At 42.6% G+C, this 25187-nt stretch overlaps 4 protein-coding genes across 4 annotated transcripts; 2 read left to right on the top strand and 2 right to left on the bottom strand.

The window, feature by feature from the left end:
* Positions 1-950: 950 nt before the first annotated feature.
* Positions 951-3667, bottom strand: surf6 (surfeit 6). The gene is made up of 4 exons (XM_079289049.1): positions 3471-3667; positions 2621-2839; positions 2462-2532; positions 951-1849 (listed from the first exon to the last, which is right to left on the bottom strand). Exons 1-4 carry the CDS (start codon positions 3559-3561, stop codon positions 1151-1153), a joined length of 1080 nt encoding a protein of 359 aa, XP_079145175.1. The 5' UTR covers positions 3562-3667; the 3' UTR covers positions 951-1150.
* A 41-nt stretch (positions 3668-3708) lies between these two features.
* Positions 3709-8058, top strand: surf1 (SURF1 cytochrome c oxidase assembly factor). The gene is made up of 9 exons (XM_079288953.1): positions 3709-3848; positions 3952-4018; positions 5970-6097; positions 6193-6275; positions 6638-6829; positions 6916-6988; positions 7413-7575; positions 7766-7847; positions 7968-8058. Exons 1-9 carry the CDS (start codon positions 3789-3791, stop codon positions 8029-8031), a joined length of 912 nt encoding a protein of 303 aa, XP_079145079.1. The 5' UTR covers positions 3709-3788; the 3' UTR covers positions 8032-8058.
* Positions 8059-8675: 617 nt separating this feature from the next.
* Positions 8676-11990, bottom strand: rpl7a (ribosomal protein L7a). The gene is made up of 8 exons (XM_079288954.1): positions 11967-11990; positions 10851-10971; positions 10511-10660; positions 10141-10281; positions 9786-9865; positions 9403-9533; positions 8922-8991; positions 8676-8816 (listed from the first exon to the last, which is right to left on the bottom strand). The coding sequence occupies exons 1-8, from the start codon at positions 11967-11969 to the stop codon at positions 8712-8714; spliced, it is 801 nt and encodes a 266-aa protein (XP_079145080.1). The 5' UTR covers positions 11970-11990; the 3' UTR covers positions 8676-8711.
* A 1362-nt stretch (positions 11991-13352) lies between these two features.
* On the top strand, positions 13353-23586 carry usp20 (ubiquitin specific peptidase 20). The gene is made up of 24 exons (XM_079290156.1): positions 13353-13833; positions 14009-14062; positions 14466-14528; positions 14640-14780; positions 14868-14970; positions 15282-15351; positions 15467-15580; positions 15712-15811; positions 17024-17537; positions 17656-17805; positions 18206-18318; positions 18709-18881; positions 20381-20475; positions 20574-20607; positions 20716-20761; positions 20846-21026; positions 21162-21288; positions 21376-21545; positions 22017-22098; positions 22304-22412; positions 22503-22605; positions 22699-22767; positions 22858-23027; positions 23363-23586. The coding sequence occupies exons 1-23, from the start codon at positions 13756-13758 to the stop codon at positions 23013-23015; spliced, it is 2847 nt and encodes a 948-aa protein (XP_079146282.1). The 5' UTR covers positions 13353-13755; the 3' UTR covers positions 23016-23027; positions 23363-23586.
* The last annotated feature ends 1601 nt before the right edge of the window (positions 23587-25187 follow it).

The following is a 25187-nucleotide window of genomic DNA, read 5'->3' as shown; positions in this document are numbered from 1 at the left end:
CCGCAGATTTTAGAGCCATGCGCTGCAGTTGCTCTCCACCGACTGCATCGGATCAAAGAGCTGATTGGCTTATATTTGACAACAAACACGTTCAGTAGAAAATCCAAATTTTCTGTGTAATTAATTGTAATACTTAAAGCTAGATTGTTGGCCAATAGTCTCATTTCGTGCAATGATGTGGCTGATAATAACAATATATCAGGTTATTTATTTAGCATCTGTAAATAAAGATATGTATTGAGAAAGCCTGCATCCTACTTGATGTCAACATTTTTTTCAGTCAGAGCACTCTGAATGTGTCCATCGATTAATGGTTGTGAAGCGTCACAAAACATATTAAAAGAAGAGCACAATTGTCACTGATGGAAACTTGCAGCGTTGCTTTTCCTCCATGTGTAGCCTATTTATGTAGCTGTGATGTTTGGACTGTTGGTTCGGTTTTTAAATTTCTTAAATTTACGCTTGTATGCTTTAGAAATAACGCTATCTTCACATACATTTATTGATATAAATGTTCAAATAAATATGACATCCAATAACTAACATATGCCCAATCGTATATCCTCAATTATAATAACAGTTAAATACATAGACTATATAAATATATATATATTATACTATATAATAAAGATTTTTGTACACAAAATAAAAAAGATTATTTAACTTTTTTTCTGAGATCAGCATCAGCGGCCACCATCATCAGAAACAGACGTCGCTTCACATGACGCAACTGAGGAAAAGACGTCTCATATCTCTTAAAAAAATATTTCCTCCTTTCCTCTCTCCATGCATCCTTGGTGGGAGGGACTAAGACGCAAGGAAAGGACCCAAGTGAGGGAAACAGGGATGCAAATAAGCGTATTTCCCATAATGTCGAGCGATTCCCTTAAACGACACATGGTATTCGGTAAAATAAACAAACAAATTCTACAATAGTCATTCAAGTTCATCATAAGGATCACATTTTATTGACCATTACACACATCATATTACTCCTCGACAGGAATAAAAGGTACAATACGTGCAGCAGCGCTTTAATATCATGTAAATGAATCATGCTGCCATAAAAAGAGACAGATTTACTTTCAACATTAAAACATTGTCTGATTTTTTTTTTTTGCTGTAAAACGCGACATAACACAGTCCTCCTCTACAATGTTGCTTTCTTCAAGTCCTCTGGCAGCACTCGGCCTCTCTTCCTCGCCCTGTCCTTATTCTTCTCGGCCTTGGCGTGCTTCTGTTTCTGGATGTTCTTCCGCCTCTTGTCCTGGCGGTGCTGCATCTTCTCGATGATGTTCTCGCTCCGCCCGCTCCACTGCTTCTTCCTCTGGTCGCCCCTCTTCTCCTTCTGCTTCAACGAGCAGCGCAGCATGACCTCGTTGTCTTTGATCTTGAGGCCCTCCGCCTTGTAGAGCACGTTGGTCCACTTCATCTTCTCCTCCATCTCGCGGGCCTTCCCCTCGTCCTTCTCCCTCAGCTCTTCTAGCTTGGCTTTGCGAGCCTCGACGCGACCGAGCAGCTGCTTGTAGTTCTTCCCCGTCAGCGGCGTCAACTGGCCCTTCATACTCTGCTTCTTGTTCTTCTTTTTCTGCATTTTGTCTACATACCTCTCTTCCACCATCTCCACCTTATTGAACACAATTGCAGTTTCGCTTCTCTTGTTCACGGCCGGGGTGCGCTCTTCCTGTTTTATCTCCTGCTTTATTGCCGGCTGCTGCTCTTTGCCACTTTCTTCAGCCAATTTCTTCAGCCGAAACTCTTTCCTCTTCCTCTTCTTGCGCTCCCGCTCCACCTTTCTTTTTGCTCGCTTAGCCTGGACGGCCTCTGATGCTGAATCCTTTGGGGCTCCCTGATAACAGATGAGTGCAGCGTGTTAGACGAACAGACACTTCACTTTGAGTTTAACTACTGCGCAGTGTGTGATGAGACTTATGTTTCTGTTTTACAGTTCCACAACATGCATATACTTTGGTATGGACTCTGCATACGTGTTCAGGACATCTCTGACTACACCCTTACTGAAAATCAAATATTTTAACTGTATAACAGCATCCCTCTGTTTCCTGTAAGCCTATTGTTTAACTGCAATGGAAATTAAGCACACGGCGACCAAGTGAAAAACATCTGACGAAAATAAAAAAATTTAAATATTCACTGTTAACTGTAATGGTATTTTCAAATACTCATACCAGTACTTGGTATCAGCAAGTACCCAAATGTGAGTACTTGTACTTCATCTGAGGAGTGCTATTGATGCATCCCTAATAATAACGGGCCAACATGATGTAAAATGATGCAAATAACTATGAAATAAATGATCCTGGTCATTCAACTTAAACATAAATGTTGAGCTCCAAATGGAGTTTACCGTCTCAGCACAACTCAAACAATGTTGGATACATTGTCACTAACAGAGAGCATAATTAAAACCTCGTCTGCTCCATCTTTACAAACTGCATACCTGCCCTCTGGACTCTTCGATCTTCTCATGAAGTCTCTTGCGTAGTACATCTACGGTGGAGAAGTTGGACTCTACAAATAAAAAGAATAAAAAGTGACTGAAGGAACCATTTTTAATAACAACCAGGAACAGCCTGAGTAATGGATACACGTACTGTACCTTTAGGCATCGGTGTTGATGCATTTATGCTCTGAGCTGTGGACCCATTCAGTTTAGCTGTGGCCGGGCCTTTCTGTGCTGCAGGGGAGGGTGAAGCCTTTAGTTGGGGTTTAGGAGCCGGTGTCTTCTCATCAGTGCTCTTTTCTTTGAAATTTTTCTTCTTGCACTTTTTCTTCTTCTTCTTTGGAGGACCAGTGTCATTTTTACCCTTAAAATATGCTACACACAGAAAAACACATGTATTAACGATCATATATATTATTAACATTTAAATATTTCACAAATGAACACAATTTCGTATATTGGAATTTAGATTTTTCTTTTGTTAAACACAAGGCAGTCATCTTAAGACCCACTGTATTACTGTTACAAACAAGGTTGGGAAGCACGGAATTGATCAATTAACTTTTTTATTTGTAAAAATGTCAGAAAATAGTGAAAAATGTCACAACTCCCTGGAGTACATTGACCTAAATTCTGCATCACAAATAATACCAAAACCCAACGATATCTAATTTACTAAAATAAAACCAGCACATCATCACATTTAAAAAGCTGTAAATGGAGAATGTGAGGTATTTTTGCTTAATAAATTAAGTTTTTGTAGATCTGCTGCTCTTGCCTATTTCTGATATTTGTCTAGAATACAGTCGACAAAAAAAACTGCTTTTAAACAGTACAGCGCCTCCTTTGGTCAACAGCGGAAATAATAACCACGTTGGATGACACCTTTTGACTTTTAGTACTTTTCTACAACCATCAACACATAAACAACTCCCATAGACACGCTGTTTAGCAGTTACAGCACATTCTAGGGTGAAAATTAGCTAAACCGGTGAGCTAACATTACCAAACGGTCTCTTCTTCGGCTCCTGGTCTTGTTGAGAAAACGCTTTGCTGGCGAACTTTTGAATGTATGAATCCTTAGAGACGAGATCCATGTCGACTAAATGAACATAGCCTCTAAAGCAGCTAAAACAAGCTCTCAAAACACGAGCTTACCGATAGAAACATATCAACACATTTCTATGAACACACGTGGGTAACGTCCCGGGGCGGAGCGTCATTACACCGGAAGTAGTAACACCAAAAGAAGTCCCCCTCCTGATAACTGATGTATCTGTTATGACGGATGTCTCCTCCGTGTTTTCTGATGTTTTGACCTGACATGTCTTTAAAATTAGTGCTGGCTTATTCCAGCAGGGTGCTAAAGACGCTCAAACAAAAGGTAACATGTTTCACATCTCGGTTTTTTTTCGTCTTCACCGAGTCATGTGAATGTCACTTTTCAGTGGTTTTGAGATTGCTGAGCTGATTTTCTGTCATTGCAGTCGCATGTCATTTACATCAAGAGGACTCTCGTGCTGCCCAGACTGCCACTCTTCAAACATGCAGAAGGTAACTGTCAATAAACATAACGATGACACTGTACTTTTGTTTTCCACCATTAAAAAATGCGCAGGAAAACTTATTAAAAGCAAACAATCCACAGTAATTCATAATATTATGAATAAACAAATATCCAGGATTGTTGATTTAAACAAATTTAAGAAAACATTATGAGTTACAAACAGATTAGGCAAGGCAAGGCAAGTTTATTTGTATAGCACATTTCAACAACAAGGTAATTCAAAGTGCTTCACATAAAACCATTAAAAGCATAAAAACACAAGGCAAAAGAAAAGGAGATTTCAAAAACAATTAAAAAACAGTGTAAGAAAAAAAAATGCAGTAGTAAAATGCAGAAATGCAGGAAATTGATTCATATATTAATTGAATGTGGTTCAATTAAAGGCAGCAGCAAACAGAAAGGTCTTCAATCTTGATTTAAATGAGCTGAGGGTCTCAGCAGACCTGCAGCTTTCTGGGACTTTGTTCCAGATATGTGGAGCAGAAAAACTGAACGCTGCTTCTCCATGTTTAGTTCTGACTCTGGGAACAGAAAGTAGACCGGTCCCAGACGACCTGAGGGGTCGGGATGGTTCATAAGGTAGCAGCAGATCGGAGATGTATTTTGGTCCCAAACCATTCAGTGCTTTGTAAACCAACAGCAGGATTTTCAAGTCAATTCTTTGTTGGACAGGAAGCCAGTGCAAAGACCTCCGAACTGGGGTGATGTGGTCCACCCTCCTGGTCTTAGTGAGGACTCGAGCTGCAGCGTTCTGAATCAGCTGCAGCTTTCTGACGGACTTTTTACAGAGACCTGTAAACACACCGTTACAGTCGTCCAGTCTGCTGAAGATAAATGCGTGGACAAGTTTTTCCAAATCCTGTTGAGACATAAGTCCTCTAATCCTTGATATATTCTTCAGGTGATAGGAGGCTGATTTTGTAATTGTCTTGATATGGCTGTTCAGGTTGAGGTCTGAATCCATAACTACACCTAGATTTCTGGCTTGGTTTGTGGGTTTTAACATCAGTGACTGAAGCTGAGCGGTGATTTTCAATTGTTCGTCATTGGTACCAAAAACAATTACTTCTGTTTTATCTTTGTTTAATTGAAGAAAATTCTGGCACATCCAGTTGTTGATTTGTTCAATGCAGTTACCCAGCCCTTGTATGGGATTATAGTCCCCTGGTTAAGCTTTCAATTCCTTTAAGAAGGCAGAGAATGTTCATCTATGTCAGGCCTGGCCAACCCGCGGCTCTTTTATATATATTTTTTATATATATATATATATATATATATATATATATATGGCACTAAATAGCGCAAGTTAGATATTATTGTAATGTTCCGGTCCTTTGCCCGAGGAGATTTTCTCAAGCAGGACCTTTTGGAATTTTAATTGAAGACCCCTGCTGTAGGGGCAAGATCATTTGAGTGAACAATTTGTGTCCAGTTCGCTCTCAAAATGGCAGGGAAAAAATGCACAGCAAAACGAAAATATGAAGATGAACACAGGACGTTTTTAACAGAGTGGGAGAGTTTATATTTGTGCAATGTTCCAAGCCAGTTGATACGATGTAACGCTTGCATCGTATCAACTGGCTTGGAACATTGCACGGGCTAAAAAGCCATACAATGAAGGGGAGTTCGTTACAAAATGCCTGTGACGTTGTTGAAATCTTGTCTCCTGAAAACGACAAACTAAAACGAATGGTATCAGACGTCCATGTGGAGATTTAACGCATTTTCCCACTCTGCTAAAAGCCAGCGGGCAAGTCACCAGTGCCGCCCTGAATAAGCAAAGAGCCAGATGTGCAACACTGATTGAAAACCTGCACGAAAGCTTTGTGACCCGGTTCCGTGATCTACAACTGAAAAGGCCACATATTACGTTCCTCGTCGACCCATTTAACACGTCCAGTGTCTTCACTTCCTGTCTTGTGTATTGTGAATTTCCAGGTAAGTTCGTCACCTTTGGGCGACAGTCGAGCTCCACAGCAGCCGAAGCGGAAAAATCAGAAGACTCTTTCTTCAAATGGTTCCTGCTGCTCATCCCTGTCACCACCTTGGGCCTCGGTACTTGGCAGGTACAGCATGTTTACTTTGTGTTTTCACATAAAAAATGGATGCTGATGGTTTGTTCTTGTTTGATGGACTCGTGATACATTTTGTTTCTGTGAAGCTGAAACGGCGTAAGTGGAAAATGCAGCTGATCAATGATCTGAAGACACTCACTGCTGCAGAACCCATTCCTCTTCCTCGCGAGTAAGTACTTGTGAGAAACGTTTCTTTGTATTCTCACACACTAAATGCAGCTGTGCCCCCTCCTGCTTAAGAAGTCTGGGATTTTAGAAATACAAATATGCAAGTTGCTTTATAAGAACTCCAGTGGCGTGGCTGAATATCAGGTCCACAATTTGTCTTTAAATCTTTTCTTTTTTGTCTGTATATTGCCACAAATACCCTTTACAAAAAAAAAAAAAAAACATTTGCATGACTCACATGTTTTACTAATTTAAAAAGGGCACCTACGTGTGTAAAACAGACTTTGAATTTACTATATAATAATATAATACTATATATATAATAGCGTTGATTATCTTTCCTTGATAAATTGCGGGTCTCAGTCCTAATGAGCTGAAAAGCCTGGAGTACAGGAGGGTGATGGTGCGCGGACAGTACGACCACTCACAGGAGCTGTACATTCTGCCACGCTCTCCAGTCGACCCGGAGAAAGAGGCCAGGGAGGCGGGCAGGCTGGCTTCAAGCGGAGAGACCGGCGCAAATGTCATCACTCCGTTCCACTGCACTGACCTCGGGTAGGACAACAGATAAAACATTCTTACTGCACACGTGTCATCTCTTGCATCCAACACCCGCTGATGGTTGCTACCTTCACCTGCAGCATCACAATCCTGGTGAACAGAGGATACGTCCCAAGGAAGAAGATCAGACCAGAGACCAGGGTGAAGGGACAGGTTGGTACTTCAGAGGATGTGACGCGTCACGGCCTCTTTATTCAGACGACTCTACCGGTTTAACATTGTCCAACTCACGATGGAACGTACAAAAAAAGAATAGAGAGAATCAAAATCAATGCAACAGAACTAGAGATCTTTATTCCACGCATGTCAAATATCATCCTTCCAGACAACCTTTTTGTGGACACAAAGACATTTGATGAACTTGATTGTATCTGATTTACAGTACTCATCTGATGGTATTAGTGGCTCTGGGATTTCTATTTGGCCTCAGCTATAACCAACCACACAAAACCATTAACATCACATTTTATATTCAAGGAAATGGCGGCACCAAAGCTTCCCCGTCGTACTTTCCATTTTTATTTCCTCGCAGCCTATTTAGACTTGTCTGACCAAATGTAATGGCGCTTCTCTTCAGGTGGAAGGTGAGGTGGAGATTGTTGGGGTCGTTCGACTGACCGAGATCCGCAAACCCTTTGTGCCGAACAATGATGTGGAGAAAAACCGCTGGCATTTCCGGGACCTGGAGGCCATGGGCAGCGTCACTGGAGCTGAGCCCGTCTTCATTGATGCAGACTTTGGTATGTTCTCGTGGACTACAAAGGCCACCATGCTCTTTGACTCAACTACATCATAGTGAATATCAAATATACAACTGGCTCATACACTTTCATTACTCTACAGGTGAGCAGAAAGGAACAGTTAAACCACTGGTATTAACGATGTTAGTTATGGATTCATGAGTAAATTAAAGTGTCTTTGATTAAACAGGGAGCACGACTCCTGGCGGACCAATAGGTGGACAAACCAGAATCACCCTGAGGAACGAACACATGCAGTATGTAGTAACATGGTAAGTAGATTAAACACACCTGAGAAACAAAGAACTCGGCCCATGTGCTGCTGCACTGTAAATAACGGTCCTGTAACTAGTTTTACTGAATTGATTTATTAAGTCCTCTTTTCTCCAAAGGTACGGCTTGTGTGCAGCAACCGCCTACATGTGGTACGCAAAGTTCATCAAGATGATTAAATGAGTGACCTTTTATTACATATGAAATATTGCCGATATTGTTGTGGATTTTTCTACTGAAAAAGTTTAAGAAAATAAATGTATGACTGCATTTAGCGCCAGTCTGTATTTCTACACATCTCAACTACTGCTCCATTAACTGACGGGGGACACTGGAAAGATACTCCCTAAAATTGAAGTTTTCTGCAGATTTGTATTAAAAGGAAACTACTGCCCCATGAACTGCAGTGACAACTTCTACACTGGTGTCTTTAAACACTTGAGGCCTCACAGTAAAATAGTCTACAGTCTCAGTTTTCCAGGTCTCAGAAAATTGTTTATAGATCAGCCCCAAAATGCATCTGTAGAAAAGTCAGTTAATTTTCAAACAATTGAAAATTAAACTGCCAGAGCCTCACTATGTAAAATGTGACACCATGCACTCGCCTAACCATCTAAGTGGCGGTAATGTGTTGGGGCCTTGAGTGCCGTGGGTACACTTTCACCCAATAAAATTAAGGATCTGCTACATATTTTCATCATTAACTGCAGGAAGAATACTGTGTTGATCGAATTAGACAGCCAAATGCATTGTTTCCCAGACATTAATGTTTTAGATTTATCTTAAATTGAATTCTTTCAAAATACAATACAATAAAACCAAACAAGTCTCTTTTAAGACATACATTTTTTATTCCAAACATTTTAACCAAGCTTGGTTGCCAGTTCCTTGGCCTTTGCCTTCTCAAGCTTAGTGATGCGGGCCGTAGATTTTGGGCCCATGATACCACCTCCCCAGTGACGACGGATCTGGAAAACAAATTTAAAGAGATTAAAATTGTGCACTTCCTTTATATTATATTCACATTTTACTAATGCGGCCGATATTTGCAGTCAACTCAAATGAAAGCTCACCTCCTCATATCTGTCATTGTAGTTGGTCTTGATGGCTTCCACAAGCTTGGCAAGTGCACCTTTATCCTCACTAGGAGAGAAGAAAGCCATTTATTAGAGTGCAGACATTACGAGGCGGCGCAACAAGGAATTATTGATTCAATGATCAGGTCTACTTTTAACAGGATAATGTCGATCAATCATTTACATGTTGGTTTCAAAAATACCAGATCTTCAGTCAATCTCAAATTTGGTTTTATGACCCTAGCGGCACACACGCACCACTCTATTGCACTCTTTGAAAGGATGAATCTGATCAGACTAACTGTCACAATAAATATGGTAAAACATGTATTCTTGGTTTGTGGTCTCTGCTCAGGGTTAAAAAGCTCATAAGTTTGATCCACATGGAGGATTCAGTCGAAGAAATTCATACATCATTGCTAGAGACCACTTTCTATACTCAAAAAGACACCACAGCTCAGTTTGTGGGCATACTTACGGGTTCGTCTGTGTGAAGGCAACTGAAGTGCACGTCTTTCTGTGCACCAGTCTGCCCAGTCTAGCCTTGCCCTTGACGATGCAGTACGGGACGCCCATCTTACGGCACAAAGCTGGCAGGAAGACGACGAGCTAGAGAAGTCAGGGAACCACAGGAGAAAATATTAATATTTAATGAAGTATTAGCTTCAAGTAAAGCCAAAGAAAAGGATTAATCTGATTTATTCTTGGTTTGTGGTCTCTGCTCAGGGTTAAAAAGTTTGATCCACATGGAGGATTCAGTCGAAGAAATTCATACATCATTGCCAGAGACCACTTCCTATACTTGAACTTTGCCAATACGGAAAATTGCACTGCTACTAAAATAACGCGTGACAATCTTACCTCAATTGGATCTACATCGTGGGCAATGATGACCAGCTGGGCTTTCTTGCTCTCCACCAGAGAGGTGACTGTGTTCACACCTGCAGGGAAGTGGGAAAAAAAAAAAAAAATCACCGTCTACCCAAAAAACACCCTGGAAACATCTTATTTTATATTTTGGCCAATGCTCAGGGTTAAAAAGCTTAAAAGCATCAGGGTTCAGGTGAATATATTCGAGTCATCACTGCATTAAGGCCAAGTTAGAGACGGGTCACACGATTCACATCGGATGTTCAACCCAGCCAGACTTAAAGGGCTTTCCAAGTTATACGATATGTTACCCATCAACTCTACTTTGTTCGTTAGTAAACCTCACCTGCACGGACCACAGGAGGCCTCTTGGTGGGAGTATCTCCCTTTCCAGCGGCCTTCTGCTCAGCGCGGGCCAGCAGCCTCTGCTTCTTCTCCTGCTTGGTCTCTGGCCTGTACTTGTGGGCCAGCTTGAACAGCTGTGTGGCTGAGGAGACCATACAAATATGAAGTCAACCACCCAACAGGGGCTACATGCATTGATTATACTACAGCACGACAAGTGGACAATATATATCTAGAAGAGGCATCAGTGATCTTGGTGGGTGTCAGCACAGCTGTTCAGTTAGCAAATATTCTTTCACATCATCTGCAATGTCATCACGGCACTAGTAAGGACTTTAACAGCCTAGAGTACTAAAGCGTCCCTCACTCACCGGTCTGGCGGTCCAGAGCCTGGGTGAACTGGTTGATTGCAGGGGGAACCTTCAGACGCTTGTAGAGGATGGCACGCTGCCTCTGCAGGCGGATGTACCGAGGCCATTTCACGAAGCGTGTCAAATCACGCTTGGGCTGAATATCCTGGCCTGTGGGGGAAATATAATAAATTAGTATCTAGTACCAAACTTAGACCTTTTGATTTTCTCATCATAAGTGCATCAGCGATCTTGGTGATTAAAGTTGTCGTCAATGATGTTAAGATAGCAAATATTAGTATCATCATCTGCACCGTTACAATGTTGAGTTTTCCCAAAAATCCACGCCGAGGATACTCACCGATGCCGTAGTTCTTTGGCCTCTTCTCGAACAGGGGGTTGACTACTTTCTTTGCCTCATGTTTCCTGGCCACATTAGGGGCCGGCGCCACCTTCTTCCCCTTAGCCTTCTTTCCCTTAGGCTGTCAAAGCAATGTTGAGAAGCATTAATGAAAAGGTACACACAATACACAATCTACTGAAAACAGAAGAAAGTTTGAAACCTAAACATGCATCGACAGCCATGACTCAACATACAGCACAACACTTGTAAACACTAACACAATGTTAAATGTGTTGCCCAAGTAAGCCACAGAACAATTTAAGTTAACATCTAAATTTAACATTAATACTACTTGCACTGCCCAAACCAGCATGCATGAGTTTTAACATCCATTGCTCAGCATGGAAGCTGGCCTTGTTCAACACACATTAGCTCACCCAAGACCATTTAACACAAGCAGTGTTTGAAGACCAGTAGTTTAAGCCAATAACACGCAATTAAGTTCCAGAGCAATACATTGGATGGAGCTAGACTACTCCATGTTGCAGGCTACACTGTTAGCATGCTACACAGAATCAAGACCAATAGCACTAGCTTGACTGCTGACGTTACTACTGACTGGTTATACTTTTAAAATGTTGATATTCGCCGATTAGACGAACACCAAGCTGACAAAGTCCTGAATAACGTGGGTTTGAGGTATGGAAGCCAACAGCACGTTACCATCTTAGCAGGAAGACGCAATGCTCGGGCCTATCAACTCTATTGGGTTTAACACCCGGATACACACTCGTATCACTGTACATTACAAGTCACGTTTTACTTCAATTATTCACAAACTCAAATTAAATTAAAAATACAGAATGAAAGCGAGACAGTGGTCCCGAAATATAGCGTGTGCACCGACATTAGCTTTAGCTACGGTGCAAATCGTACCGGCAACACAATGCTTAACTTCACCAAGTTTTACCCTAAAAACAAAAACATCGACGCGAAATACCGACACTATAGATACTGGCAGGCTTCACGTAAGTCATAAATATATTTTAAAGAGTAACACAACGCATACATCAAGCGATGCAGACAGATACAACGGAAAGATTTATTCCTCAGAAGGATCGGCTATGTACCCACCATGTCGGTTCAGGCTGAAAGGAAGACCGAGGGATTCTGGGTAACCTAAATAGCGCGAGGCTTTGCACCGTGGTTACGTGGCTTCTAATGCACCGACCTGGAGCCAGATGTTACAGCTGCTCGCATGCTACAGCTTTGTAGTTTTAAAAGTCCTATTCTGACTCAGGATCAGTGATACAATAACGTCTTTGAACGTCATACTCAATGGGACATTGGTTGTGTATAGTACACGGTCTGTAGTAACTCAGTAGTGGAAGTACATTTACAAAAGTACTGTATCATTTCGGGGTACTTGTACTGTATTTCCAACTTTGCAACAATTTACGACATCTTAAATTACTTTAAAGATTTAAATAAACATGAAATATGATCAACTTATAAAGGATATATTTTAAGCATGAAATACCTAGCAGTATATAAAGTAATTAAAAATAATATTATACTGAAATGGGTCATTCTTTTCAATGAGTACTTTTCGTAGTTTAACTATTTTGACTTTAATTAAATTAGATAACCATTTTATTTTCAAAAGTATGATTTCACGTTTCAAAACGTAGGACTTCCTGGCCACCTGTTAATATCTTTTTTTAAATAATGACATTTGTTTCTACAAATAAAATGAACTAAGACATTATCTCATATTTGTATATTTCAGTAGGCATTTCCATTGATAAGGAGACAGATATTGTTGTTTGTTGTCGCTGGTAGTATACGCTGCTAACTTCCGGGAGCTACTTGAGAGGCTCCACGAGCCGCCATTGCTGTAACAAAAATAACAGAGATGACGTGACTCTCATTAAACGGCTCTGGATTTGACTATCTGCTTCGAGCGCAACATTGACAACTTCAAAAACCAAAATGTCGATCTATCGTTGAAGAACTGCTACTCTAAATGAATTTCCTTCACAAGTCATGATATATGTATTGTAAATGCACTGTGACTATACAACTGTCCCATTATCGGACATATTCGTTTTATGCTACGCTCAACTGTTGTTCCCACAGTACAATCGGGGGCCAATTTAAACGACGTACAATATTACGTCACTTCCGTAAACAGGGATATTTAGCATCTAGCTATTTAATTGGTTTCTACTTGTATAAATTACACGCAGCATGTACACGATAAAAAGATACGCGAGATAAAAACAAGGAAAGTGGGGTTTTATTTTTTAATCGCGCGTTGCTGTAGTCTGGGTTTGTCAGGTTGACGTCTCCGCGTTGCCTCCTCATCCTCTTCCAGCCCTGCGTCGTGCCGTGCCGGCCGGGGCCGTGCTGTGAATGTGAGGTGGGTGGGAGGCGAGTTGTTTGGGGATGGTGGGCTGGGGTATCGCGTCTCTCGACTCGGCTCCTGGACATCCTGTTAGCATACTGTCACCCGCCCGCATCTAGTATCGATTGTTGCCAAGAAGAATGAAAAAATAGCGACAACTTCTTACGTTGGTAGGTGGGATTCATAACTGCTGTTGTCATCGCTGCAGTGAGGAGATTTTTTTCCTGAGCTTTTCTTGGTAAACATAAGGCCTGTCAGTTGATCGGTTCCACGGGTTTATGTGGGGGTTATTGTGAAAGGATGATCTAAACACGACAATAGACATCTTAACTCATGCGTCCGTTATCAGCCAGAGACAAGGCGCATGTGGGTTCTCTTGGTGCACATCGTGTGCTTGTGTTGAGATGTTAAAGCTAGCTTCAGCAACAACAGCTTGACATCTGTATCGCTACAATTTTGTTACACTGCCATGTTAAATTAGCACACGTCCCCCCCCCCCGATGAGAGTTAGTAGCTATGGCCGAACAAGACGTTTGTCCTCATCTGGATTCCATAGGAGAGGTAACCAAGGAGGACCTCCTCCAGAAATCCAAGGTGGGTTTTCGTTAATTTACTGGAAATGTCAAAAGATCCACATTCCAAGTCTTTGGCTGTGTGCCATGGCCTACACATATTTTAAGGTTGTTATAGCAGCCTTGCACCACTGTAATAATAACCGCATGAGTTAGTGCATTTTGTTCTGATCCTTTCTATTCAATTCATGCTGCAGGGAACTTGCCAGTCTTGCGGAGCTGGGGGCCCAAACCTGTGGGCCTGTCTGCAGGTAGGGTCTTTTAAAATCAATTTTAAAATGTTTTGAATCTTTGTCCTTACAAGGGTAATTGCTGCTTTAGCTTGTGCACCTTGTCACTTAAATGTTGACTCCTGAAAGCGCAACTACCTCTGCATTTCAGATAAGACGGCCAGGTGACTGATTAATAATAAATGATGATGTGGGGCATAAGTATTATTATAAATGCAGTCGCGCTTAAACTCAGGAATGCAAGCAAGTACGCAATATAGCAGTTGCAGATTTGATACTCTGACATTTTATCGTCTTGCATGACATTAATTTAGAGATTAAGCCGATTCAAACAGATAGAAAGGTAGATACTTAGATGTAATGTCTTTGCAAGACAGAAGAGAGGATTCAGAAGCCCGTCTAACACAGTGTCTCTGCTCTGTAGAGTGACTGCCCATATGTTGGTTGTGGAGAGTCCTTCTCCGATCACAGCACGCTGCATGCACAGGTAAAAACCCTCTCGCGCAAGACATGCATGTCCCTTTACCTCCTTGGTGTGATAAGAGAAAACGTGTCAGACAGATCCCCCTGGACTGATTTGCGGGTGTGTTCCCTTTAGGCTGAGAAGCACAACCTGACTGTGAACCTGACGACGTTCAGGATCTGGTGTTATGTGTGTGAGCGGGAGGTGTTTTTGGAGCACAGGCCTGCTCTGCTGCCTGTGCCTGCAGCTCCCCACCACTGTAACGCCACGGAGCAGGTACGACTTCACCTCCCAATCTGTCTGTAACACAGCTTGTTCCTTACTCACCTTCTTATTTAGAGCATCTATTCATCTTTTTCCTAGGAAGCAGCTCCTCAGCCAGTAAGTCACCCACTAAAAGCAGTGCCAATTGCTGTGGCAGAAGAAGAAGGTTCAGAGTCAGAGGATGATGACCTTAAACCCAGAGGTACAACAAGTCCACTGTCAACATTTCCTCTCCTAAACAACAGAACACATGGGTTTCTCAAATGGGTTGTGGTTAAGTTATTAAAACAGACAAAAATGGTTTTAAGAATCATGCTGTTGGATCATTGCGGCCATCTTTAATAGATCTAACTGCCTTGGCCCGTTTCGTTTTAATCCAGACTAGCATTGATAATTAACCCTTGGTGGTGACCTATCTGCTCTGTTATAAAAAAAAGTATCTTAGTTTGTACGCCTTTGTATTCTCTGGCAGTTTAAAATAACAGTATGGCTCTTGTTTTTTCTTGTTTGAAGGCTTGACAGGAATGAAAAATATTGGAAACTCCTGCTACATGAATGCGGCTCTTCAAGCCCTGTCCAACTGGTGAGGTCACTTCCTCTCATTGCATCTGGCCCATTAGCTTCTATGTTTGTTGATTCGTTTTCCTTCAGTTAAACAGTTGTGTTGACGTCATTGTTTTCCTCCCTTTCCTCACCAGTCCTCCTCTCACTCAGTTCTTCCTGGACTGCAGTGGATTGGTCCGCACCGATAAAAAGCCTGCTCTCTGTAAGAGCTACCAGAAACTCGTCTCAGAACTCTGGCATAAAAAACGGTAATAAACACGTAAAACGTGACGTAGAATGACACGAGACGAGTGACAGAATGCAGCAATACGAGACTTTTCTGTACTAATGGATCATTTACAGTATATTGAACTAACTCTCATGGCGGCTACCCTCCCAGGCCCAGCTATGTCGTGCCTACCAGTCTGTCTCATGGCATCAAACTAGTAAACCCCATGTTTCGTGGTTACGCTCAGCAGGTAGGGGCAAGCAGCCAGCAGGTAACTACACCTGGCATCACTCAACAGCTTGACACAGTGTTGTTCTTTGTTCGTAAACCCCTGTGTATATTCTTCGCACATTCCCTAAAAATGTCTTGTATTTTTGCTATTAACAATTACATTTGTCATTAATAACCAAAAGCTTGGTTTGAGTTTCATTGTACTTCAGTTTTTTGGGGGGATTTTTGTATTTTTCTCACATCCTCAGGACCAGACAAAGTCATACATGCTTTAATAACTCTCTATGTAGAAAACAGTGGAGAGTAACTGCAGGAGAGTACAGATACAATCCCATTTTTTTTGTAATAATGAGATTTTATAATTGCATAAACTACAATGTGTACTTAAGTTAGTCCAGCCAAACCTCTTAGAGAGGCGTAATAGTGTATTTTTTAAAAGAATAGTTGACATTTTGGGAAGTGTGCTTTGTTACTTTCATGCACAGAAACAGTTAGCTTAGCTTAGCTTAGCTTAGCTTGAAGACTGGAAGCAGGGGGACACAGCTAGCGACAACCTGCTAAACTAAGACAACCGTCTCCTGGCTGCAGCCTTATATGTTGCACACTGACACAGGAGTGGTATCGATCTCCTCCTCTAACTCTCGACAAGAAAGCAAACAAGCGTATTTTCCAAAATGTCGAGCTGTTCCTTTAAGTTAGAGGGACTACGTGATCCAATAGACATCCAGTACTACAGAATAGAATATCTCAACATACAGTCATACTGCTTGCAGAAATGTTTTTAAAAAAAGCATATGTCACCTTTGTCTGACTCTGTGGGAGAAAGAAAAAAATAATAATTTCTTTAAATACACAAACAACTCAAATCAAAACCGTATCTGATTCTTTGTAAGACGATGAATCATCGGTGTAATCCAGTTTAAAATGTCTTCATGTTTGATTGCGGTTCAGTGCACGTTTGATTGTGTGAACTGTCTGATTCTGTTGGTTGGGGATTGCCATAGAAAAGTCTCTGAAAGCCTCTGAAATATGAATGAGTTTTCCTGTTCGTACTGGGTGTGATAAGGTTCTCCTTGTACCACTTCTGACCGATATACAAAATGCCTTTTTGTTGCAAACAAGATGTCATTACTCACACACTTGTCTTTCTATCTTCCTGTTTTGAAATGTCTCTGCATAGCTCCTGTCTGTGTGTATGTAGCCGCACTCATGCGTCCTTTTGAGTGAACGCGATGTGCTTTTGTCGCTACAGGACACCCAGGAGTTCCTGCGCTGTCTGATGGACCAGTTACACGAAGAGCTGAAGGAGCCTCTGACAGAGTGCAGCATGAGCAGGGAGGGAAGTGACGGCGAGGAGATGAGAGACGGCGAGCGCTCGCCGTCTGAGGATGATTTCCTGTCCTGTGACTCTGGCTCCAGCAGTGACCGTGGGGAGGGAGGGGCAGCGGGTGACGGCGAGCTGCTCCTGCAGGATGTGTGTGACGGGGTCAGGTCACTGGCGGGAGGGATAGTGGGCATCGGCACCGGCGGGGTGATCTCAGAAAAGGAGAAGCTGAAGGAAAGGAGGGTATCTGGCTCACCCCTCCATGGAGGATCGCAAGAGATGGATGAGGACGCCGATGTAGATACGGCAGCGGCGGACAGGGTTCCTGAGAGGGGAGAGGAAGAGGAGTCAACGCCAACCGCAAACCCTGAGGTCCAAAGCCAAGAGAACAACCAGTTATCTGATACTGGGCAAGGGCAAGACCACAGCAGCAACCCCTCAGGTAAGCCAGCAGGGTCAAGAAAGTGGATTCTTCAATCTAACATCCCCGGCATCATGTGACTCATTTGCCTCTAAACTGTGTATACTGCGCGTCCAACATGCTTCTTATTTTTTTCCAGAGCCAGACAATGAAGCGTCAATGAACCAGCCCCAGTCCACCCCCCGCAGTCCTGTGCGAACCATTCAGGAGCTGCATCCCAAACTGGCGTCCAGTCCACCTCGCTCCAGCCCCCTCCGCTCCGCCGGACCGGTCTACGCCTTCAAAAAAGGTGAGGAAACATCCCAGAGTTCAGTAGACTGCTGCGGACCCTACGGACTCCTGGGGAGTTCCCGTTATTCAACCCTCTGCCTCGGATATGTACATTTGCACCACAAAGTCATGTGAGAGTAGTTCGCATTAGAGACTTGTTAGAGCCACATGAATTCAGAAGTCAAGGCGGCAAATGCAGGGTGCCTTTTGATTTTTATGTGAATCCAGTGAGGGTTTCTAAAGTTCTTCATATACAGCAGGCCTCTTCTTCAGGTCTGCAGTCCATAAGGTTGCTGCGTTTTTAAGATGTCAGGTCTATTTTTGGTGTTAATGAAGCAGACGGTGGTAGTCAAGTCAAACAACATCATCGATATTAAGTTGTTCCTCTAATATCCTCCCCTCCGTCATCAATCCTTCAGCTCAGCTGCAGCTCAGTGCCAGGAAGAAGAAACAGTGTCTCTATCGCAGCGTGATCTCGGACATCTTCGACGGCTCCATCCTCAGTCTGGTCCAGTGTTTAACCTGTGACCGGGTGAGCTGTGCTTCATTCAAACACCAGGGGGAGCTCCGTGTTTAGTCAGGAAGGGGAGTTTAGGTGAAAGCATGTCCTGTGTAATCGAGTCATTTCAGTATTTTTTTGTGATTAGAATGAAAAAATAAATAAAAAATGTGAAAATCTTAATTGAACAATTCACATTTTAAACTTTCATCAGCTGAGGTTATTTGGTTTGTCTGTTATTTGTATAATTCACTCACGCCCTTTTTTGAAAACGTAGATGTTAAATGATTTATTTGAATCTAAAATCACTCATCCACCACACTGGATAAGCATCCATTGTTCTATAAACATGTATTGTTCAAAGCTCTACTCGTACTGATGGAGGCCTGCTGTGTGAACCTCGTCTCTCTGAATGTGTGACAGGTCTCTACGACAGTGGAAACCTTCCAAGACTTGTCCCTGCCTATTCCTGGGAAAGAGGACTTGGCCAAGCTCCACGCATCCATACACCAGAACCTTCCAGTCAAGACGGGCTTGAATCCCGACATTTATGGCTCGCAGGGCTGGATCTCCTTCTTCATGGACTCCATACGCCGGTCAGTGGACCACGTTTAGCCCCCAGAGGAAAGGGAGAAGTCCGCATGTTTGAAAGCATGAGAGTGCGTTTTAGTTTTTACTTTGCGCTTGGATGCAACTTGAGACTTGCTCATCAGGTTATGATTTATTGAGGGAGCGCCTTACAGAGAAAGAAAGCAAGTGGAATCCCAATTGAATTACTTATTGTCAATTCAATAAGTCAAGCGACAACTGTACATGTTTCAGACTACTTTAATACGTATCCACGAACAACTGTTACACATCTTCCGTTCCTCTAGAACCAACCGCGTCACACGCATGCGCACTAGTTAACTCAGTACTTAACACTTATGGCTTTGAAAATCTAAATCAAGCACCATGAGGCTGCCAAGAAAAGTGTGGGCTCCTGTGAAGTGTCTTCAGAGTAAATGCCGCCCTGTGTGGTTTTGGTTTCCACAGAAGCCGTCAACAAATAATTATCTTCCACGCCCCTACTTCCCCACAGCAGCGGCCACAGATGATGCAGGTGAGGGCATGTAGGCATCAAGAGGGGTTTTGCTAGATCTGTCAAGGCAATGTTTGTGTCCTTGTTTTGTTTGCTGCACTTCCTTTAGTTGCGTTGTGAGGTGGATCAGCACAACGCATGCTAGCACGTTGCTAGTCGCAAGAAGTGGAAAGATACCACAGCTGAACTGTCTTTTAAGTGACAATCAGCTGGGTGTTTCCAGTTACAAGACCTGCACCATGAGCTGATGAAGGCCCCTGGTTCGACTTCTGCTCTGACAAAATTCAGGAATTCCTTCAGGGAAAAAGTTTATGTTTCACGCCTCAAACCTGATGAAAATGTGCGTGTGGTTCATGCTGGCCGAGGGTCTCTTGAGGACTTCTGGCAGTCAGTCCAGGACTGATGGGTGGGAGGAGATTATGTAGACTGAGGAGGGCTCTGAAATGCCTGATCCAGTGCTCCAGGACAAGATGCGAGTGCTGAGTCAACAGGAGTGATGTTGTATTTTCAAAGACTGTAGAGGTGTTTTTTTTTTTGACTGTGCAGCAGAACGTGTGGTTGTTGTTCATGCCAGCAAAACAGTGTTTTCTGTTAACTGCTACGTACTGATGACATAAAAGTAGAAATCACTGCATCTGCACATGCCTGGACTATGTTACCCGAGTTTATCATCTCACATATTGGGACAGAGATGCAGAGACGGGCCTTGGCATGCTATTTGCTCGTCTTCCAGCAGCTCTCAGATTTCAAAAGCACCATCATAACAGTGCCGGTGACGACGTTTCCAACTTAACAGTGACTACCGTGCTCATCCTGCTGCCCTTCCAATTTACTGGCATCGACGACCCTGTCAGGAGCTAACATCGCTCTCGGCAGCACTTCTTTTGGGGTCACTTAATTGTTAAAAGTTGCCGAGCCACACAAAGGTCATTTTTGTCAGTATGATCTCTGTGAGGGGACAGGCTAGAAGAGGCTGTAACTGGCATGTCTCTTTGTGTTCCGCCTCTGAAACAGGTTCGTGGTCTCGTGTATCCCCACATGGTTCTGGGGGCCCATGGTGACGCTGGAGGACTGCCTCGCCGCCTTCTTTGCTGCAGATGAACTCAAAGGTTAAACAATGCTACACTGTGCTATTCTGCTTTAATGCTCTTGCGTTTTAAATTGTCGAGCGCAGAGTTGAAAATGTCCAATTTATTTCTTTTCACAGGGGACAACATGTACAGCTGTGAGAGATGTAAAAAGTGAGTATGTTTAGTAAATCCAGATGGAGACATGAATGAGAATTAAAACATCAATTTAAGGACGTTTTTCATTTCGACTTTTTTTACACAGTATTTTGTTTTCTACAGGTTGAGAAATGGTGTCAAATATTGCAAAGTACTTAGACTTCCTGAGGTACACTATTTTTTTTGCTTGCTGCAGATAACCAGTTTGGTTTTGCTCGCGGTTGGCTTCATACAGTTTCATTTGTTTGCGTAGATTCTGTGCATTCACCTGAAGCGCTTCCGGCACGAGGTCATGTATTCGTTCAAGATTAGCAGTCACGTATCCTTCCCGTTGGAGGGCCTCGACATGCGGCCTTTCCTGGCCAAGGACAGTCCGTCCCAAGTCACCACTTACGATCTGCTGTCGGTCATATGTCACCATGGCACTGCAGGAAGTATGAGATAACATCATATGTGCATTTCAAACATGACTAACACATTTCAGAGAATCAGCAAAGGTTTAAATATATCGAAATCGACTTCATGCAGGGTAATCACATTGCTTTCTTTACACTTTTCTGGTGCTGCAGGCGGGCACTACATAGCTTACTGTCAGAATGTGATCAATGGCCAGTGGTATGAGTTCGATGACCAGTATGTGACGGAGGTCCATGAGACGGTGGTGCAGAATGCAGAGGCCTACGTGTTGTTCTATAGGTAAGCGTTTGAAGACACCTGTAATACCCCAAATCTATTTATCCCAAAACGTTAATGGCTGTACTTTTTTCCCCTGGACTCGTGCAGGAAAAGTAGTGAGGAGTCTGTGAGAGAGCGGCAGAAGGTTGTGGCTCTGGCCAACATGAAGGAGCCCAGCCTGCTGCAGTTCTACATCTCCAGAGAATGGCTGAACAAGTTCAACACCTTTGCCGAACCAGGAGCCATCAGCAACCACACGTTTCTCTGTCAGCACGGAGGTGTGTGGTCAAATCCTGATGACGTTTAACGAGTGACGTAAAACAACAACCCTGCCTTAAAAGGGCGTCAAAACAGTTTACGATTATTGAGATTTTAATGAAGAGATTCTGTTGATTTGCATATTGGGAAATATAGGATCCAGTGTTCCTTTTTTTATTTCTTTGTTTTGCCATATTATTTAGCTGTTCTATGATGGAAGACAGATTTTTGAGGGGGTTTTCTGGCCTCTCGAGACATTTCAGCTCTTAAAACAAATAATTTGCGTTCTTGTTAAACTGGATGTTTTCTTATTTTTACGACAGTTGGCTTGTTTACTTGGAAAAACATGTCTTCAATGCTTTTGTGAGGTACAGACCATCATAGTCCACGGTGGGGATTTTGTTGTTGGGATTCTTTCTGGTCTCCAGTACGGGCCTGAAAAAGTCATTGATTTCGTCCTTTATCGTCGGTACATTTCTATCTCCGTACAGGGATCCCACCGAATAAATACCACTACATCGACGACCTGGTTGTGATTGTTCCCCAGAACGTGTGGGAGTACCTTTACAACAGGTAAATATGCAACGTGTTTGTCTCGCTAATATTTCCATTTGAAATATGGATCAAATGTGCACGGGGTCACTCTCAGTGACAAACCTACAGAGAACGATCACACTGAAGTTCCCCTCAGCTCGACGCTGTCGTCATCATTTGTGTCAATCTGTCACTGTATCTTTCAAGTGCCTTTTATACTAAATGTTGGCGTTTCTGTCCTCAGTTTTGGAGGCGGCCCCGCCGTCAACCACCTCTATATGTGCGCCATCTGCCAGGTGGAGATTGAAGCTCTGGCTAAACGCAGGAAAACAGAAATAGACACCTTCATCAAGGTAAACGGCTGAATGCTGCTTTACCTGTGCGTAAATACGTCGTTACGCTTGGTGTTGGATGTTGAATGAGCAGGTTTCTCTTGTCCGTAGCTGAACAAAGAGTTTCAGGCTGAAGAGGCTCCGACGGTGATCCTGTGCATCAGCATGCAGTGGTTCAGAGAGTGGGAGAGCTTTGTGAAGGGCAAAGACAATGGTACGACCCTGCAGGAAGACAAACACAGTAGTGCGTTAAAACGTCTTCATCTTTCCGTCTTTACGAGATATTTTTCACGATTTGTGTTCTCAGAGCCACCTGGTCCCATCGACAACAGTAAAATCTGTGTTATGAAAGGAGGGCACATACAACTCAAGCAAGGTAAACCTCAGCACTGGCTGTAAAAGGTGGAAGTGATAAAAACAGGCAGTCAATAAACCATCTTTTTTTTATGTGCGGTCCTCCCCTCAGGGGCAGACTATGGTCAGATCTCGGAGGAGACGTGGCAGTACTTGTTGGGTATTTATGGCGGAGGCCCTGAGATCGCAGTGAGACAGACCGTGGCACCGGCTGACCCGGACAGCCTTCATGGAGAGAGGAAGATCGAGGCAGAAACCAGAGCACTTTGAGAAAAAACAGAGGTTGGAATGTATAATTATTGGGAAACACTGTAAAAATATAAGATCTCACATTCCCATGCACAGACCTGCATACAATCACATGTTTGCATATACTTTCGGGTAATGTGTAGCTCTTTACTGGAAGCCGTGGTCGTGCAGCTGGTCCACCCACTCTGTCAACCACATGAGCTCATAAATTCCTTCTGGTCAGCAGACCGCAAGATAGCCGCACATGTGGCCAACAATAATAGAGGCAGTACATGCAGCGCATAAACCGCTGTAAATCCAATCCAGCCAGTTTGAGCTGTAGGCCCCATAAGCGGTCCATTTGTTCTCAACATGTTTTTCATTTGCAGGTCTTCTGATTCCCCTTTTCCACTCCTGCCCTCGCAGGAACCTGAGGAATTTGCACCTTGGTGAAGAAGCCTCGTCGTGAGCACTTTGTAAATGTAGCAAGGCACTATTCTGAAGCCGTGTCGCAAGAGGGCGAAGCGGTACTTAAATATCACGTAGTTTATTTATTGAATGACTCTGATCCTTAATGTTAAGGTGTAAAAAATAAATAAAACGTTGTGTCACATCTCTGGAGCTGTTCTTGGTAGCTATGGTGTTTCAGCGGCAGACAGCTGCTGGCGTCGGGAATCAGTCGGCTGAGGAGGAGAACAGAGCCGGTGTGATGTTTGGTTCAGAGCTTTTCTTCTGCATTGGAAGCTACAACCAAACGTTCTGTTGTTTACATGTTACACAGCAACACGTTCAGACATCGAGTCAGAGATAGTGCATGAGTCGTACTCTTGCACCTACAACCTTAACTACACAGTATAACTGAGCCCTCAGGAATGGAAGTCTTTTGTTTTGGTTGAGCCAGTGAAATGATCAGATTATGGAACTTTTACGAAAATACCACAGCTGGTTTGTGTCAAACCACAAAACATGCATGTGTCCCAAAAGACCACTTTCAGGGTGTGTTTGAGAAGCTTCAAAATGCATGTGACTGCTACTCCGTTATTTGGACCTGTATGGACATTTCGCTGACGGGATGAGGCGTCGAGTTTGTGCGCTCAAAATGCACAATAACGTCTTTTTTCTGGGTTTAAAATGAAATATTGAGTCGCTCCTGTCCAGCACTGTCTATAAATGGGCACGCAGGCGTTAATGTAGATATATGGCGATTATTGTAAACGGAGTCAAGAAACAGCAAGCTTCTAAAAAGACAAATTCATTTAAGTAACATTTGGCAATCGTGCCGGAGTTAAAGGGTAACTTTAGTATTTTTTCAAAACTTGTCCTTATTCGTCACTTATACAAAAAATATGGGGAAATAAGGTCAAGGTTGAAAAATACCAAAGTTACCCTTTAATTAAGTAAGAAGAGAAGAACATATCTGGTGCAACAGCGGTACATTTGCCTGAAGGGGAATCTTGTGCAACAAACTATTGGAACTGGTGCAGTACCTGTTTAAACCAAGAGAGGGCCATATTTTCACCATGTAATCGTTTAGAAGACATAATCTGACTAAATCACAAATAATGAGCACAACATGCACAAATCCAGACGAAAGTACAGGTCATTTATGACTATTTCATTGATCAAGTATATTTTCCTATTTCCGCATAGTATCTTAATTGTGTGTTATGTTTCGTCATCAGAAAGGTGAAGCTGTGGTAGTGATGTCACACAATGAGCTATTTGCTTACAAATATTTGTGCATCTGCAAATTGCTTTTTTGTTAAAGATGCATTTTAAAATTGTATGTAAAAATATTCAATCTTCGTTAATTGAGACACCGTAGCTCGTTTACTCAAATTATATTCTGCTGTAAATTTTGAACAACTTTTACTTCCGTTGACACTTGAAAATTAGATCGAGATCTTGTGCTGCACTCGTCTTTTTGGGGGTTTTGTATCCGTTATCAGTGGTAAACAAGAGTCTTGTGCAATTTAACAAAACCACTAACGCCTCCAAATATAAAACTCTGGCTTCCAGTTGAAGCAGCCAATATGCAGTTGATCAGAGCTTCTTTTTTTTTTATCGAATAATTGTTCACTGTAATTAAGTTTTCATCTGAAATATCAACAGCAACATTATATATTGTGTAGATTTGTGCAAGGGTAAAATCTTTCACAAATGGTGGACACGGTCTAAGCTTAGCTAAATAAACCACATCATCCTCCATCTCAT

The sequence above is a fragment of the Melanostigma gelatinosum genome (assembly GCF_949748355.1).
Source record: "Melanostigma gelatinosum genome assembly, chromosome: 18".
In the NCBI taxonomy this organism is placed as follows: Eukaryota; Metazoa; Chordata; class Actinopteri; order Perciformes; family Zoarcidae; genus Melanostigma; species Melanostigma gelatinosum.
This window is presented reverse-complemented; position numbering and strand designations above follow the sequence as displayed.